Source organism: Mus caroli, unplaced genomic scaffold (genome assembly GCF_978045245.1).
Source record: "Mus caroli unplaced genomic scaffold, Mus_caroli_1 scaffold_16, whole genome shotgun sequence".
Lineage (NCBI taxonomy): Eukaryota > Metazoa > Chordata > Mammalia > Rodentia > Muridae > Mus > Mus caroli.
In genome coordinates, this window is record NW_028227271.1 from 4,426,745 (window position 1) to 4,443,421 (window position 16,677).

At 53.1% G+C, this 16,677-nt stretch overlaps 1 protein-coding gene across 1 annotated transcript in view; it reads right to left on the minus strand.

The window, feature by feature from the left end:
• Asic1 (acid sensing ion channel subunit 1) overlaps window positions 1-10,328 on the minus strand; it is a 31,678-nt gene extending 21,350 nt beyond the window's left edge. Inside the window, exons 1-3 of the mRNA XM_021183599.3 lie at window positions 9,873-10,328; window positions 8,610-8,987; window positions 7,737-7,932 (exon numbers count right to left, since the gene is read on the minus strand). Of these exons, the coding sequence (XP_021039258.1) occupies window positions 7,737-7,932; window positions 8,610-8,971 (558 nt within the window). The 5' untranslated portion in view covers window positions 8,972-8,987; window positions 9,873-10,328. The remainder of the gene's footprint in view (window positions 1-7,736; window positions 7,933-8,609; window positions 8,988-9,872) is intronic.
• Between the last annotated feature and the right edge of the window lie 6,349 nt (window positions 10,329-16,677).

Here is a 16,677-nt window from a genome sequence, read left to right on the forward strand (position 1 = left end):
ACAACCACACATGTCCATTCCACACACTACATCCGAATTCTCCTCCAGACACGGGATGGAGGGGCACACATGCGGTGGGTTTACCACGAGAAGTCTGGGTTGGCTACGGCCCAGGCCACTGCAGTCAAATCTCCTTTAGGGATGTTCTTTGCCTGGCATGCTGAGGGGGCACACCAATTAGAGAGACACAACACTGAACAGCAAAGTCTAACCCCCCGGTCCCCTGAGACAGTCAGTTGATGGATGGTGGGGGTGGGAAAAATTTTCTTTCTTAGAACTCATAGGATCTTAAAAGGTCTTAACTGGGGCTGGAGGGACTGCTCAGCGGTTAAGAGCACTGACTGCTCTTCCAGAGGTCCTGAGTTCAATTCCCAGCAACCACATGGTGGCTCACAGCCATCTCTAATGGGATCTTCTCTCTCTCTCCCCTCTTCCCTTCCTCCCCCCCCCCCCCCCATCTCCCAGGGCTCTGTTAATGACAAGCAAGCACACCACTCAGTTGCATCTCCAGCCAGCAGCCCTAGTTCTTACAACTTCTTAAGGGAATTCAATAGTTTCACTATCACTTAAAAGTATCCCTCGGGGCTAGGCATGGCAGCCTAGTCCTCAAATCCCAGCACTGAGGAGAGGCAGGCAGTTACCTGAGTTTGAGGCCAGCCTGGTCTACAGCACAAGTTCCAGAACAACCAGGGCTACACAGAGAAACCCTGTGTACTGGCTAGTTTTGTGTGTCAACTTGACACAGGCTGGAGTTATCACAGAGAAAGGAGCTTCAGTTGAGGAAATGCGCCCATGAGATCCAGCTGTAAGGCATTTTCTCAATTAATGATCAAGGGAGGGGGTTCCCTTGTGGGTGGGACCATCTCTGGGCTGGTAATCTTGGGTTCTATAAGAGAGCAGGCTGAGCAAGCCAGGGGAAGCAAGCCAGTAAAGAACATCCCTCTATGGCCTCTGCATCAGCTCCTGCTTCTTGACCTGCTTGAGTTCCAGTCCTGACTTCCTTTGGTGATGGACAGCAATGTGGAAGTATAAGCCGAATATACCCTTTCCTCCCCAACTTGCTTCTTGGTCATGATGTTTGTGCAGGAATAGAAACCCTGACTAAGACACACTATCTTAAAAAAAAAAAACAAAACAAAAAAACAAAACAAAAAAACCACCAAAAACAAAACAAAGGATGTCCATGTCTCACACGCGTTAAATACAGACCTACCCTTGGCTGAAGTATCTCAGCGGCTTTTTATCCCAGGAGCAGGGGATAAAGTTGCCCCTTGACAACACTTCAGCACCACCCATCTCCTCACAGGAAACTGGGCTTAGAAACGGGGAGTCTGGTGGAAATCTGCCTCACACCTAGCCCTCCAGCCCAGCTGGGTACACCTTGCTGTGGCCTTCCCTGCCCTGCTGTGGCCTCCCCTGCCCTGCCTTTCAGATTGTCCACCCAAGAGGATATGGTCTCAACCAGAAGGTAGCAGCCTTGGCTGTCACAGCTCAGAGCAAAACCCATCGTCAGTTTGGCTGGCTAATGGCTAAAGGCTCCAGAGAACTGTCATCTGTGCCTGGGGGCAATGGGAGCAAGCATACTGTAACCCTGGGGGGTTTGAAGTAGCCAGCTGAGGAGGTGGGTGGGAGGATTCTACCCGGATCTCGCTAGGTCCCCTAAGGGTAGGAGTGAAGTCTAGATTCAGCTGCCACACCTCAGCCACAGGGCAGGAGCTGGCATTTGGAAGTGACTGTCAGAGGGGAGTGAATGGCGGAAATTGTCATCCTCTTCCTCTGATTTCTCACTCCCAATCTCCAGTTGTCCACCAGACAAGTGAGGAATCCCCTCCCCTCCATAATCACAATTGCTCTCTACAAAGTTGAAGCCACGCAGGAGTGACCTGTACCTATAGCAGAATGTCCCCAACCAGTCTGTTAGCATTCTGCCTCCAGGACACAGTGGGGTGTAGCACCCATCACCCAGCGAGCTGTCCACCGGCTGCAGCTGGGCATTAGATAGACATCCACTCCTCAGAGCCCTTACTTCCGACTCTGCCCCCAGAGGCACTTAGTTACTTACATCAATTCCCTATTACTTTAGGCAAGAGCAGAGAGATCAATTAGCTTAGAGTAGCCTCTTAGCTGATAGCAGTCTGGGAGGACTAGCCAGGGTGGGGGAGGGGTGAGAGAGGGAGAGAGCTAAGTTACCCAAAGATAGTAGTCTATGCAGGGAAAAGAGGGGGAAGGCACAGCAAGAGACCCGTCCCCAGGGTCTCTGGGTTCCTGATTGGCTCTGCCTAGCTTCTCCCCTACCCTGCATCTTGGCTCAGGTACTTGCCAGGGAAGAGAGCAGGATGGGGCGTGTCTGGATTCCTTGAGTGAGTGGAGACTCTTCTAAAGTGTGCTTGTCTGTCCTGCCCACACTCCTTTGGGTGGGGTCATCAGGACCTCTCTCTCTCTCTCTCTCTCTCTCTCCTTCTCCTCACCACTACCACCCTAGTTGAAGGGAATAAATCTACTAGGGGACTGGAGAGTTGGCTCAGCAGTACCGGTTGCTCTTACAGAAGTCCTGAGTTCAATTCCAAGCATCCACATGGTAGCCCACAACCATCTGTAATGAGATCTGGCGCCCTCTTCTGGTGTGTCTGAAGATAGCGACAGCATACTCACATGTTAGAGAGAGAGAGAGAGAGAGAGAACCGCTTGGATCATGTCCCCTAAGGACATTTCTGAGCTTCTGTGGGGTGCAGTGAGAATGAGGAGTGTCCGAGGACCAAGAATTGGCGTCCCCGGGCTCTGATTACTTGTTTTGTTTTATTTTATTTTTTAAAGATTTATTTATTATTATATCTAAGTACACTGTAGCTGTCTTCACACACACCAGAAGAGGGCGTCAGATCTCATTACAGATGGTTGTGAGCCACCATGTAGTTGCTGGGAATTGAACTCAGAACCTTCGGAAGAGCAGTCAGTGCTCTGAGCCATCTCTCCAGCCCCCTGTTTTAAAATTTTTACTTATTAAATCGTGATTTACTTATTTTTAAAATGTATGCTTTTTGTCGCTGGACCTAGTACCTCCCTCTTGCCAACCAAGTGTTCTATCATTCTGCTATGCCACCATTAGGCCTCTGGTGGCTTTGGATGACCTCTTTGTCCCCAGTCTGAGCCCTGGGATCTCACCTCCTCTTAGATTAGCACCTCCCTCCCCTCGGTGTTCCAGAATATTCTTGTCTCCCTTCAGAACCCTGAGGAGGGCCTGTCCCCTTCTAGGCCTGCCTCCTTCACTCCTCCCCTTTATTAGAGGGTTGTCCCTGCTTCAGGATCTAGAGTGATCTTGTGGGCACTCCACAGATTCCTGCCCTGTGTGTCTAGCCCTATTTAAGATTACCGCTCCTCCTGCACCCCTACCTCTGCTCCTACCTCACCCCTACCTCTAGGACACCCACTGTCTGTTTCTTCTTTCTCTCCCAAGGCCGAGACATGAATCCCTGCTTCTTTCTCCCTAGGCAAAGGCTCTGGGTCTCAGCTGGAGGGGCTGGCATTGGGCGGATTGGGCAACCATCTGCAGGCCCCCTCCCTCCTCCCGTCGGTGCCGCTCGCTCAGCATTCCAGCCACATCCTGCTCCCACTGCCAGGGATGGATAAGGTGCAGCTGGAGGCTGCCACCAGCTGTGACTGTGCTCACTCCCCAGCCCCCGCCCAGGGACTAGCAGCAGCTGAGTCCCCCAGGCCCCCACCCCCATGGAACCCCTGCCCTGCCTTGGCCTGGCTGCCCTTAAGGTGGGGAAGGAGATGGGAGCTTCAGACTTTGTTGCTCTGGCAACCGAGCACCCCACTGGGAAGGAAGGGAGCCGGCCAGGAAAGAAGATGGCCTTGTCTTGGGCCTTCCTTGCTTTCTTGGCTGCTCAGAAGGGAGCTACTGATATCTACCCAACTGGATTGCCTAGGGATAGCCCCTACTGCTTCCTGACTTTCTCAATCCCAAATGATTTTCAAAATAATTTCTCCCAACTTGGTTCAGGCCCTACTCTGCCCCTATCCTCCCAGGCCTCACATGGTAACCAGCAATCTACTCCCTGTGCTTATGGGGGAGCTGGGCTCTTTGGGCACAAGAGTAGCCTTGCGCTGTGTGCCTTCCTGAACAGTCCTCATGAACAGAGCATTTGCTGTTCATGTGAAGCCTGCCTTTGGAAAACACACAAAGAGGTCCACATATGCCCATGCATACAGTATCCACAAACACAGAGCAAAGGCTTGGCCCTCCATTAAGACTTCCTGCTCCGCAGACTGCGGAGACACACACACTTATGATCCTAGCACTGGGGGGGGGGGGCGGCGGGGGGGGGGGAGGGGGGAGGCTAAGGGAGGATTTGAGGCCAGCCTGGTCTACAAAGTAAGACAATCATCTCATAAATAAATAAATAAATAAATAAATAAATAAATAAATGCACCTTGGTATTGAGGGATACCAGGATAGTCTCCTCTTGGCCCTGACCCTGAGGGCAATTGTTTTGTGTTAGTGCTACATTGGCTCAGGGTCTAGATCCACATCCCTGACATGTACTCCAGGCACAGCAGAGAATCATAAGGCCGGGAGACAGATGTTAATTATGAGACCAAGAAGAGGAGAGGAACCGAATGTGAGCCCCCTTAGAACTGGAGAGCCAAAGGAGAACGGCAGCCAGGCCCTTCTGTCCCCACGGGCTGTCACTCTAAGACCCCTACAGGCATATATGGTGCTGCTCAGGATGAAGAAGGAGCCTGACTTCGAGGCCAACCTGCCGGCAGTGGGCAAAGGCCAAAGAATTTGGATCCAGCTGGATTCGGGGTCAGGCATTAGACATTACAAACAGAACATTTAGCCTTTCCTGACACTATAGAACCAAGAAGTGCCACCGTTGGGTCTCCAGAATGCTGGCCTGTGTGTCTGTCCTCTGAGCGAGAACTCACATTGGGGCTGGAGAAATGGCTCAGTGGTTAAGAGCATTTGCTGCTCTTTCAGAGGAGCCAACACTCACATCAGATGCCCACCACCGTCTGTCATTCCAGATCCTGAGGACCCAGCGCCCTTCCCCTAGCCTCTGAGGGTGCTCACATATTCATGTTCATGCACACATGTGAAAACACACACACACATTAAAATAACAAACACATGTGAAAACACACATGCACATTAAAATAACAAAATGCTCTTTTAAAAAGGACCCAGATGGCGCCAGACCTCTGCAAACCTAACGCATCTCCATCTGATAGCTTAGAATTCTCCCTCAAACAGTACAGGCCAATCACATTTCATTACGTGTGTGTGTGTGTGTGTGTGTGTGTGTGTGTATGTGCGTGCACAAGCACCACAGCACTCACGCAGAGGTCAGGAGACAATTGTGGGAGGCACTTCTCTTCCACCATGTGGATCTCAGGAGTTGGACTCAGGTCGTCATCGGGCTTGGCAGAAAGCACCTCTAACCACTGAGCAATCTCACCAGCACCCAACTAAACTTCCATGGGCTTCATAAATGCATATTTTATACCTTAGCACCTCCCTGTTTTGAGCCATGCTCTTCCCTGCTACATTCAACACTACAAACCAGCTATGCCAAGCCAGCAGTCTTCTCCTCGCTCGGAATTACTCCCTTCTGCTTGTATATTCAATATGCTCAGACAGGGGCAGCTTCTCTCTCTCTCTCTCCCTCTCTCTCTCTCTCTCTCTCTCTCTCTCTCTCTCTCTCTCTCTCACACACACACACACACACACACACACCCCTCACCTACAGTTCTATTCCTCTCGAAAACACAGTTTGTGAGCCAGGGAGCCCTCTGGGCTCAAGGTCTGGGGAATCCAGGACTTTCCTGCTGTGCACTGGGGTGATGGTGAGGCTCAGCAAGGAGCGTTGGTCCTGTAACCTTTGCCGAAGCATTGACAATGGCCGAAAAATGGGTGTGCGAGGCAGAGCTTAAAGAGATTGGGAATTCTCCTGTAACCTTGGCAGGAAATGTTAAACATCCCCAGGGCTCTCACCTCTCTACACAAACAAGTGGGTTCCTGCTGCCTAAGGTGAAGAAGAAGCAAGCAAGTTGAAGAGAAAGTGGTCAGGGGGGCAAGAGAGGTACTGAGAGCGGAGAGTTAGGAAGGAGGTTCTGGGGAGCAATCCCAACAATGGAAATGACATGGGGAATTCAGGGTCAGCAATACTGGTGATAAGAACACACTACATCGGTACCTAAGGAGACGTGGGTTCTAATCCCGGATCTGTCATTCATCAGCCAGCTAGCCAGTGAGCGAAGGCAGGCTATTCCGCTGCTTCCTGTCTCTGGCGGTGCGTTTGTAAAATAATGTGGTTACTTAGCCAAGGGATTGAGAGAGTCTAGACTCCAGATACTTAGGGTTTTTCTTGCCTCTGTGTGTGTGTGTGTGTGTGTGTGTGTGTGTGTTTCTTCTTTGAATTGTGAGATAGGTCCTCCCTATAGCCCAAGCTGTGTGCCTTGAACTCAAAATCCTCTTGCCTCAGTTTCACGGAGTGCTAGGATTAGAGACAGGCCTGTGCGTTTGTGTCCAGGATTTTGTTTGTTTGTTTAATTTTGGAAAGAATCTTATTTTGTTGCCTAGGCTAGTCTCAAACCCCCCAGGCTCGACTGCTCATCCTACCTCAGACTCCTAGCTGAGCCAATGTGTCAACACAATGTGTCTAGGTACAGTTTTGGTTTGTTTGAGATGGGGTCTAGCTATTTGATTCAAAAGTCCCAATCAGGCTCAGCATTCCAAGGGATGGAATTGCAGTTGTGTACCCCACAGCCAGCTATGTGTGTATCTCATACCCAGCTATATGTGTACCCCACAGCAAGCTATGTGTGTGCACCCTACAGCCAGCTATGTGTGTGTAGCTGAGAGCCAGCTATGTGTATATACCCCACATGTAGCTTTGAGTGATTTTTAGCCCTGAGGAATCTCTGATTTTTCCCAAGAACACCTAGGATATCAGTCTCCAAAGTCAGTTCCCCAGAGCCTGTGGTGTGAGCCGGAGGGCGCTATATTGATAGGGTGTTATATGAATGGCAGGGAAGGCATCTCCATCTTCAGAAGCAAAGGGAGCCTCCAGTTCAGCTGCAATTGTGTTGCATCTTGAGCCTCCGGCTCTAGATGTGGGACTACAGCAAGGCGGAACCTATCCTGCCCTGTGAGCATGAGTGTGTGTGTGCACGCGTGCATGCGTGCACACATGCATGTAAGCCTGCCTGTCTTCTGTGGTGAGGGTGGCTGTTCCTGAGGAAGCTTCCTGACTCCCTGTGCTACACAAGCTCTTAGAATGCAGCTATATTGCCCTAGAATCTTATCTGACGCAGATTCAGCTTCGATCGGGTTAGGAATGTGGGGTGGCAGTCATTTCTCCCAAGCTCCCAGATGACAGTTTGCAGGCCTACTTTTGGGTAGCAGGGCTGTAGCGTACCTACCACTGCTGACTCTGACCTCTGTGGCCCAGAATGTAAGCTTGGAGGGATTAGGGCCACCCCCGGGTAAAGTGTGTCCACGTGTATGTGAACATCTGCCTGGGTGGTTTGTATAGTCTATACCACGACCTTTCTTGCCTGCTATCACGGATGCAAAGGCCCAACCACGTGCTGAGGAAAGTCCCCGTCGGCCAGAAGCAAACAACACCGGCTTCCCCTCCCAGAAGAGCAAACATAGACCATGTTCCTCATCTCCCCCACCCCTCTAGAGACCAGGGTGATGGGGGGCTCCATACCGGGGCCTCACTCACCACTTTGAAGTCTTCGGCGCTACAGGCCTCCCCTCGGAAGTGGCACGAGAGCAGCATGTCTCGAATGTCATGCCCTGCTCTGTCGTAGAACTCACGCATGTTGAAGGGCTTGGGCTTGAAGCTACGGAAGTTGGCCTTGTCCTGCAATATCTCCAGCTGCTTTTCATCAGCCATCTGTGTGTCCGGTATCTCATACCTGGAGCCCAGGGGTGAGTGGCACATGGGTCAGCATGATCACTAGTACCCATGTCCTACTTGGGGTGGGGTGGGGGCAGCACTCAGAGCTCCTGGAGGATCAGATCTGGGCATAGATAGGCAGAGATGGAAAGCTGGGTATGCCAGGAGAGCCTGACACATGGAATACAAGAAGACAAAGGCTCTGTAGGGCAGGAGCCTTGGATGGTACAGTCCGTCCTAGCCGGGCGTGGTGGCACACGCCTTTAATCCCAGCACTCGGGAGGCAGAGGCAGGCGGATTTCTGAGTTCAAGGCCAGCCTGGTCTACAAAGTGAGTTCCAGGACAGCCAGGACTATACAGAGAAACCCTGTCTCAGAAAAAAAAAAAAAAAAAAAAAAAAAAAAAAGTGGTCCGTCCCATTCCCTGAGTCGAGGAGGATAGTACCAGGAGGTAGGTGATGCTCTCTGGGGAAAGAGCTAACATCTCCTAGCTCAGGCTGGGTGGGGACAGAGCTGTTTTGACCTAAGTTGGAATCAGAGATTGTGTGTAGGTAACTGGTACTGGCATGATCTCAGTCCCTCCGCCGTGAGCGGCAGGTTTAAGGGGATGCTAGAGGGCAGAGCTGGTTGACTTTTGGTGGGCTAAGGACCGTGTTACTCCACAAGCCATGCAGAGGGGTGGATGGGAGCTGCCCACCTGTTGTTGAGCAGGGCCAGCAGTTCCCCAGCATGGTACAGGTCATTCTTGGAGACTTGGCTAAAGCGAAACTCATTGAGGTTGCAGAGAGTGACGGCAGGGAAGGTGAGCTGGGAGGCAGCCACTTCGTCGAGCTTGGTGACGTGGTGGTAGCAGAAGTAGTACTGCACACGCTCAGTGCACACACACAGCAGGACGGCCAGCGAACCCAGGAAACACAGGGCCCATAGTGCCCGCTTCAGTGACAGCCGCTCATAGGAGAAGATGTGGGCAAGACCGTGCAGCGTGGAGCTGCTGGCAAAAGCCTGGATGCTCACCGGCTGGACACCACCCACCTCCTCCTCCTCGGTCTTCAGTTCCATGCTTGCCAAGGGGATCCTGGAGGGAGGAAAGAGGAGACAAGACTCTGTCATTGTCCTGAGATGAAGGCGCATGTAGGGGCCCTCCAATTATGTCCATCCAAAATCCTTAACCGGAGGTCACTGCTTGTCCAAGGGAAGACTTCCCTGACATGCAGGCTCCAAAGGTGGCTCGAACGAGGGACCATCCAAGATGACAGTCATTCAAACATAGAGGCTGGGGGGGGGGTCAGCTCGGGTCGAGAGCATGGTCTGCAAGCTTCCCAGACTATGGGGGACCCCAGATACAGCCACTAGAGTGAAGGAGAGAAGTCCCCGATGCACCCACAGGCAGGCATGGGAGTTCCCTCCAGATGTGAGGTCACTCTGGGACAGGAATATCTACCCCAGCCAAGATCAAACTCCCCATAATGGGCTGAACCAGGGGTCAGGGGCTCTTCTCTTGATCAAGGGTATCCCCAGGAACAGGTTGTCACCTCAGGAGCTAAACCAGGGCCACCTCTCCGGAGGTGGGCACATCTGGGGAGGGGCCCTGCCTGAATCCTCACCTTCTGTGTCTCCAGTTCTCAAACAAGCACAGGCATAGGCGCAGGCTGTGTGTGTGTGTGTGTGTGTGTGTGTGTGTGTGTGTGTGTGTGTGTGTTTGGGAGAGGATGGTAGGCTGCCTGAGGTGGATGTAGGAATGGGGGGGGGGCGCGGTTCCCTATGACAGCCAGTTGTCCCCGCCCCGAACGCACCCCCTCCAGTCCAGCTTCTCGTCGCAGTCATATTCCCGGCTCGGCCCCCCGCCCCCTCCCCATCCGCCGAGCCTCCCCAGAAGCTGGAGAAAGCTACAGGGGAGGAGAGTCTCGGCTTTGGGGCACCGGGAAACCCGGGGCCCAAGGCAGCGGGGTCGGAAACCCACCTGAGGGGGCTGGGGAAAGCCGGCCGCCGCTGCAGGTCCTGGGGCGCGAGGCCGTCCGTGGGCTCAGCGCCGCGCGGCGGAGGGGCTCATGGCCCGGAGCCCTTGCCGCCGGCTGCCGCGGCACCCGCGTAGAGCCCTGCAGGGAGCGGCCCGCTCGGCCAGCTCGGCTCAGCTCGGTCCGCCGCCCGCGCGCGCTTGCTCGCTCGGCTTGGTCCGCCCGGGGCTCGGCGCGCTGGCGCTGCGCGGTGCTCTCAGCCCCGGGATCTGCAGGGATCCATCGTCCGGCCGGGAGGCGGCGGGAGGGGAGGAGGAGGGGAAAGGGTGCGCGTGCGCGCCTACGAGTGTCTGCGAGGGTGTCTCTGGGCCGGTGTGCGCGGGGGGCCCCCGGCCCGGGAGCGGAACCGAGGGCTCCCCCCGCTGGCTCGCCTCCTCCCGCCGCTCTCAGCAGAGCTGCCTCGCTCGGATCCCGGAGCCGGCTCCGCTCCCTGCTTGCGAGGCCCTGTGGCTTGTGTGTGTGTGTGTGTGTGTGTGTGACTATGGTGTGTGTGTGCACGCGCACGTGTGCGCGCAGGAAGGAGGGTGTCTGTCCCCAACGTCCCCCTCCCCACGTTGTCTCCTTCGGATCGAAGCTCCTGCCTCTTGCTGCTGCTGCTGCTTCCTCTGATGGCACATGCACACGTGTACACACACACACACACACACTCCGAGTCACAGTCACACTTGACTGATTCAAGCATTTGCCTGTGTGGAGATACAGGCAAATTCAGACTGGAGTCTTACCTTGCCACTCAGCCATCCACACATCACATACACCTACACATCCCTGAAGCCTGACCCTCACACGAGCACTTACCTGTTTGTACACATTCACTCACCTGCTCTTATTCCTGCTTCCCACCTTCATGTGACACACACACACACACACACACACACACACACACACGCACATATATAAATACCCTTGGCCACCCAGACCCCATTTGTATACCAGTGGATTTCTTAAGCAGCCCGTGTGCAAGTGTCTCGTTGGCAGATCTATAAAGCAGACAGGAACAGAGAGAAGAAAAGAGACATGGCCAGAAGTGAGGGCAGATGGGTCAGAAGTCGGGAAAAAGAAAAAGATACAAAATGAAGGCTGCAAGGAGGAGTGTGTTCTGGGATGGACCAGAAATCTGAGTCCTGAAACCTGGGGGCTGCTCATGTAGCTGTCACCTCTCTCCTTCCCTCCCTCTTTCTTTCTCTGAGGCCTTGGGGGGGGGGGGCCCTCCCTATCCAATTAGCAGAGAAGGAGCAATCAAGGGGAAGTTGTTAATTTGCTGATGCTCATTAGGAGCTCTTAACACAGAGGCTGTTGAGGTCTGATGGTGTCAGATGATGGTGTGTGTGTGTGTGTGTGTGTGTGTGATGCAAGACCAGAATTCTATCCGTAGCCGCTCCTTTGCTCCCCTTACAGGCTGCTGAAGCTCTGAGAGAAGGTGAGAAGCAGGTCTCAGGGACATGGTTCTGGGTTTGAGTTTGAGGAACGAACCTGATGTGGAGGGAAGAAGCTGATGAGAATTTGTGAGGGGTTGGGACTAAGAGGTACCCTAGAAACCAGTGAAGATGTCTGGAGATTCCCTATCTCCAGGGATAGGGGTTTAGGTCTGGTGAGAGATTGAGGTCCATTCAGCAGGACCCAGAGCGCCAAGCTGCCAAAATAAAGATAGTATCTCGCCTTCCGGCTGGGGAGCTGTCCAACGGCACAAGCGCTGCTGGTGGGCTGCCATGCCCCTGGGCAGCCACCAGGTGACAGCACTCTCTCAGATACTTAAACTCCACTTAAAGGGCAATGGGGGAGGCGGCCTGTGAAACTAGGAATTACTCTAGGAGGGTCGCAAACGGGGTTTGAGTGATGATTCTAGCCCTGGGTCTAGTCTGGTTCCAGGCTCTCCAATGTCCTCGAGGGAGGGGAGGACCATCTTGGAACATCTGTAACATCTTTGCAACCCCCACAAGCTGAGCGACACGTGGAGCCTCTTCTAATGGCTGCAAATTGCTTCAATCACCTGGGATGTTACCGAGGGAGCAGGGAGCAGCGGGGGTGGAGGGAAGGTGATGAGGTGAGGTGGCGGCAGGCGAGGACTGATTGAGGCCAATGAACAGCCGCAGGAGTAGTCCGGGGAAAGAGAAAGGTATGAATCAGGTATCCAGGCTCAAGAACAGGACCTGACCCCACCACTCAATACCACTGGCAGGACCCTTGGCCGGTCCGAGCTTCAGTTTCCTCATCCATATGATGAAGGTTGTATTTATTTCACCTTGTTTTTCAAGGATTATGTGAATCACTGATGGAAAATGCATAGTTCATTGATCTGTGTTTGTAAATCCCCAGTAACAAATATTACTGGCATTTTGATTTAGATCTGGAAGAAAAAAAATAGCCATATCAGCCATATCAGGACAGACTTCGAGATGGTAGCTCCTAATTCAGGGAGTTGGGTAAGTTTTTCTTTTTCTTTTTTTGTTTTTGTTTTTGTTTTTTTTTTTTTTTTTTTTTTTTTTTTTTGGTTTTTCAAGACAGGGTTTCTCTGTGTAGCCCTGGCTGTCCTGGAACTCACTTTGTAGACCAGGCTGACCTCGAACTCAGAAATCCGCCTGTCTCTGTGCCTCCCAAGTGCTGGGATCAAAGGAGTGCGCCACCACCGCCCAGCTCTGGGTAAGTTTTTCAAATGGACTCAAGTGGTTTTAATTTAGATCAAGTAAACCTCAAACTCAGTGGGTGGAGTTCAGATCTCCAAACTTTTTTGTTTTGTTTTGAGATAGTCTTACTGTGGCACCCTGGCTGGTCTAGAACTTACTGGGTAGACCACGCAGGCCTCAAATTCAAAGAGATCTGCTTGCCTCTGCCTCCGGAGTGCTGGGTTAAAAGGTATAAGCCATCATGCCTGCCTGGGTGGCCAAACTTTTTTTTCTTTTTAAGTTATTATTTCTTTTATGTATATGGTTGTTTTGCTTGCGTGTATGTCTGTGTATCACATGAATGCCTGGTTCCTTGTAGAAACCAGAAGAGGGCACTAGATCTCCTGAACTGGAGTTGTGTATAGTTGTAATATGTTAATATGTGGGTGCTGAAAATTGAACCTGAATCTTCTGGCAAAGCAGCCAAGGCTTTTTAGCTATGGGGCCCTTCTACAGCTCCACCGTAAGTTCTTAAAACTCCTAAGTCTCGTCAGAACCAGTCTGTCTGGATTCATTACACCAATCCCTAGCCTCTGGAGCTTGTTTCTTACACCTAACCTAAATTCCTCGCTCTGTTGTCTGAGGGGAGATACAGCCCTGCATGGGTGCCACTCTCTCCCAGCCCTCTATGCTGTAGCAAACATCTCCTACAGCTTTCCCTGTGCCCCTGTGAGGGCAGTCCTTGCCTCAAGACCTCTCAGCATCAAAGCAGAGTTTGTTGATGAATGATTCTAGAACAAAGGTCAGTTGTGAAAGGCATGGTGGTGGTGGTGGTGGTGGGGAGTGCTGCAGAGAGGCAGTTAGTTATCCTAATAGGGTTTTGTATAGCAAGGAAGTCAGTGGTGCCAAGGCCTTGGTTAGAAGATGTTGGGGGAAGGGAGGGGGGTGGAGAGGTGGCTCAGCAGTTAAGAGCACTGACTGCTCTTCCAGAGGTCCTGAGTTCAAATCCCAGCAACCACATGATGGCTCAACCATCTGTGATGAAATCTGATGCCCTCCTCTGGAGTGTCTAAAGACAGCTACCGTGTATGTACATATAATAAATAAATCTGAAGCAGCAGCAGCGGCGGCAGCTTGAGGATTTGAGGATTCCAGGGGCTGAGATTAAGGTCCTTTGGCTTCCTTCTGCTTCCCTGGGCCTATCCACCCAGGGTTTGGATGTCTTGCTGACCTGATCCTCAGTCCTACTGCGTGGTGGTCCTGGACAGGAAATGTAGTCTACCTGGGTCCCGCTTTTCTCCATAAACTATACAGTACAACTAATGCCTAGGCTGATAAGACAGCATGTGCTTGGCAAACAGTAGGCACTCGCTCCATCAGCAATGCCGAACATCCTTGAAAGGCTGATGGGGGCAGATTCCCCATGGACACTCTCCTTGCATATGGCCCCATCTGCTGTATGTATAGAAGCACCCTCCAGCCTCTCAGAGATGGGTGGGGAAGAGGGGAGGGCACAGTGGGGGACGAGGCCCCCTCTGGGACTCTGAGGCAGCTCTTCTTGCTCCCCCGTGCATGAAATCACGCACACCCCAATCTGTCTACATCCACTTCCTTTGCCAGCTCAGCAAATGCAGAGGCGATTAAGAAGTTAATTAGCAGGCAGCAGGGAAGGGGCTGGGGGACCCATCCCTGCACTCCTTCACCCCTCTGTGCCCCACCCATGACCATCCCTTCTCCCCCTGCTGGCTCAGTCTTCTGATTCAGATGCTCCTATTCCCATTTCTGAGGCCTCCCTGCCACCTTCACCCTTTCTAACTCACCCTCTGCTCACTTCTGACCCCATTCTTCTCCTCTGCTCATTCAAGTCACCATGGCCTTCTTTGTTGTCGAGGCTCACTCTTCCTCCTCCCGTCTCCTCTCCTTCCTCTCCCACCTTACCAGTTCCTGTCCTGCTTGACTTTGGATCTGATGAGTGGGCTCCACATCTGCCTCAGGAGCCAGCAGCTTCATGGTCGCCTGTCAGGTCCCAGTGTCTGCCCCTGCAGTCCTGGAGCATCCTCCTCTGGCCTTCGTTTCTAACTCCTGGTTCTCTGGTCTGCTCAAGGGCTCTTATTTGTGCCAGGTTATGGAGCGGGAGGGCGTAGATATGGGGCAGGAGGTGGTGGCAATCCCCCCCCCCCTGCTGTTGCCCCTGTCCTGTGCAGCCACAGCTAAGCTTGAACCTGTCCTTTTCCCTTCCTCCGTCCAAACTGGGGTAGGGGCTGAAAGATGGCCACCTCTTCCCTGCCTCACATTCTGACTTACATATCAACATGTCATTTTCCGACATCCCAGTTTTTCAAGGGAGAGATCATTAAGGAGAAGGGGGCAAGGTAGAGATTAAAAGATGCATGGAGAGAAACTGGTAAGGAGAGCTGGAGACATTGAGACGGGGCAGCAATCCCTGTGTCCTTTCCCTGACTGGAAAGTCTGGGTCTTTGAGCAATGAGAGCCAGAGGGAAACAGAAGGTCCTTGGTGCCAGGGGCTTTTCTTACCCACAGAAACTTCCCTGATATATTTTTCACCTGAGTCCCGGGGTCCTCCCTGTACTCCTGTCTGGCACTTCTCTCCATCCTTTTGAACCTGTTTCACAAGGCGTGTTGCAGAATAAGCAGGGGTTGCCTTGATTTCCAGAGGAGAGTACTCTGGATAAGGTGAGCCTAGGCATGCATGCCCAAGTCTTTCACTTGCTGGCCTGCAGTGGGGGCATATATCCAGGGCATCCCCTGGGGGAGGGGCTGCGTTTCTGACTGTGGGATGCAGAGACCTGGAGTGAACCTGGTCGCTGCAGCTGGAGAAATAGCATTTAAGGAATTGCATAAATGAAGAGCATTCTCCAGGAGTCCTGGCTGGGTTAGGCAGGGTGTGTGTGTATGCGTGTGTGCTCACGCGCGTGCGTGTGTGTATGTGTACGCGCGCGCGCGTGTGCGTGTCGTGTGCGCGTTTTCCTTTTCTTCCATCAGTTAGTCCTTAGGGCGCTGGGGTCTCGGAGCTGTTCTAGCCAAGCACAATCCTCCACCACCTAGCAGGACTTCTCCAGCTCGCTGCCCTTCCCAGCCGGCCCCCTCCCACCCTAACCGGCGCCTGTGGAAGGCGCAATCTCAGCGCCCAGGGCGGCCAGCGAGCCGGAGGAGGCAGAGGCGGTGAATAATTCATAGGACTGGGAGGCCCTTATCTCCCCGGCCGGCCCCACCCGGGGGCCCCTGTGCTGGGCTGGCGTCCCTCGGCTCTCTGCTTTATCTCAACGCCCAGCTTGTAATGCAGCCCTCCATATCACAGGCAGAAGGGGAGATTAATTTTCTGGTTTTGCATGGGCGGGGAGGGGGAGAGGGCGAGGGGAGGTGCTGGGGAGCAGAAGCTGGGATCTTTCCGATTTCAGACTCCAGCGGCTTAATCCTCTCCCAGGCCTGCAGGAACCGGAGGAAGAGGGTGTTGCAAGCCAAATTTCATCATCGGCGGCAGCCCCAACAGAGGGAGGAGGAGGCGAGGGGCAAACAGACGGCAGAGGCAGCAGCGCTGGCGCAGAAAGGGGAGCTGTTTGGAAACAGGGTGTAGGGTGGCCCTATCAGCCTCGTCACGCATAAGGCTGCCTGTGGAGAGCTGGAACTCTCTGCCCACGTGGAACACGCGTGGGCACACGTGTGTGACACCTAGAGCTTGGGGGCACACGGGCACACACTTCTTTAGAAGCTGACAGCATCCTGATCCTTGCTTAACATCGGTCTCGAAAAGAGTCCCCCCCCCAAAAAAAAAACAAAAAAAAAAAACCAAAAACCAACGTTGACTGACTGGGGAATGTTGATGGTCTAAGCAGACACAGCGCCACATGCTCTTAGAATCTGGTTCTGCCAGCTCGTTGCCATCTGCCCCGTGGGCCCTGGCACGTGCCCACTTCTGGCTCCTTTCATTTTGGGGGTTTCCATGGTCTGCATAGGACAATGAGAGTTTCTGCTACATCTGTTTATGAGACATGGTTACCCAGAGCTAGAGGAACCCACCACCTGTTAGCTGAGTACTCATTCCATGTAGGGGCGTGGGCAGGCAGCTCTGCGCTTCCCACAATCAGAAGTGAGTCCTGCCTTCACGGAGCTAACCACCTAGGAGGGA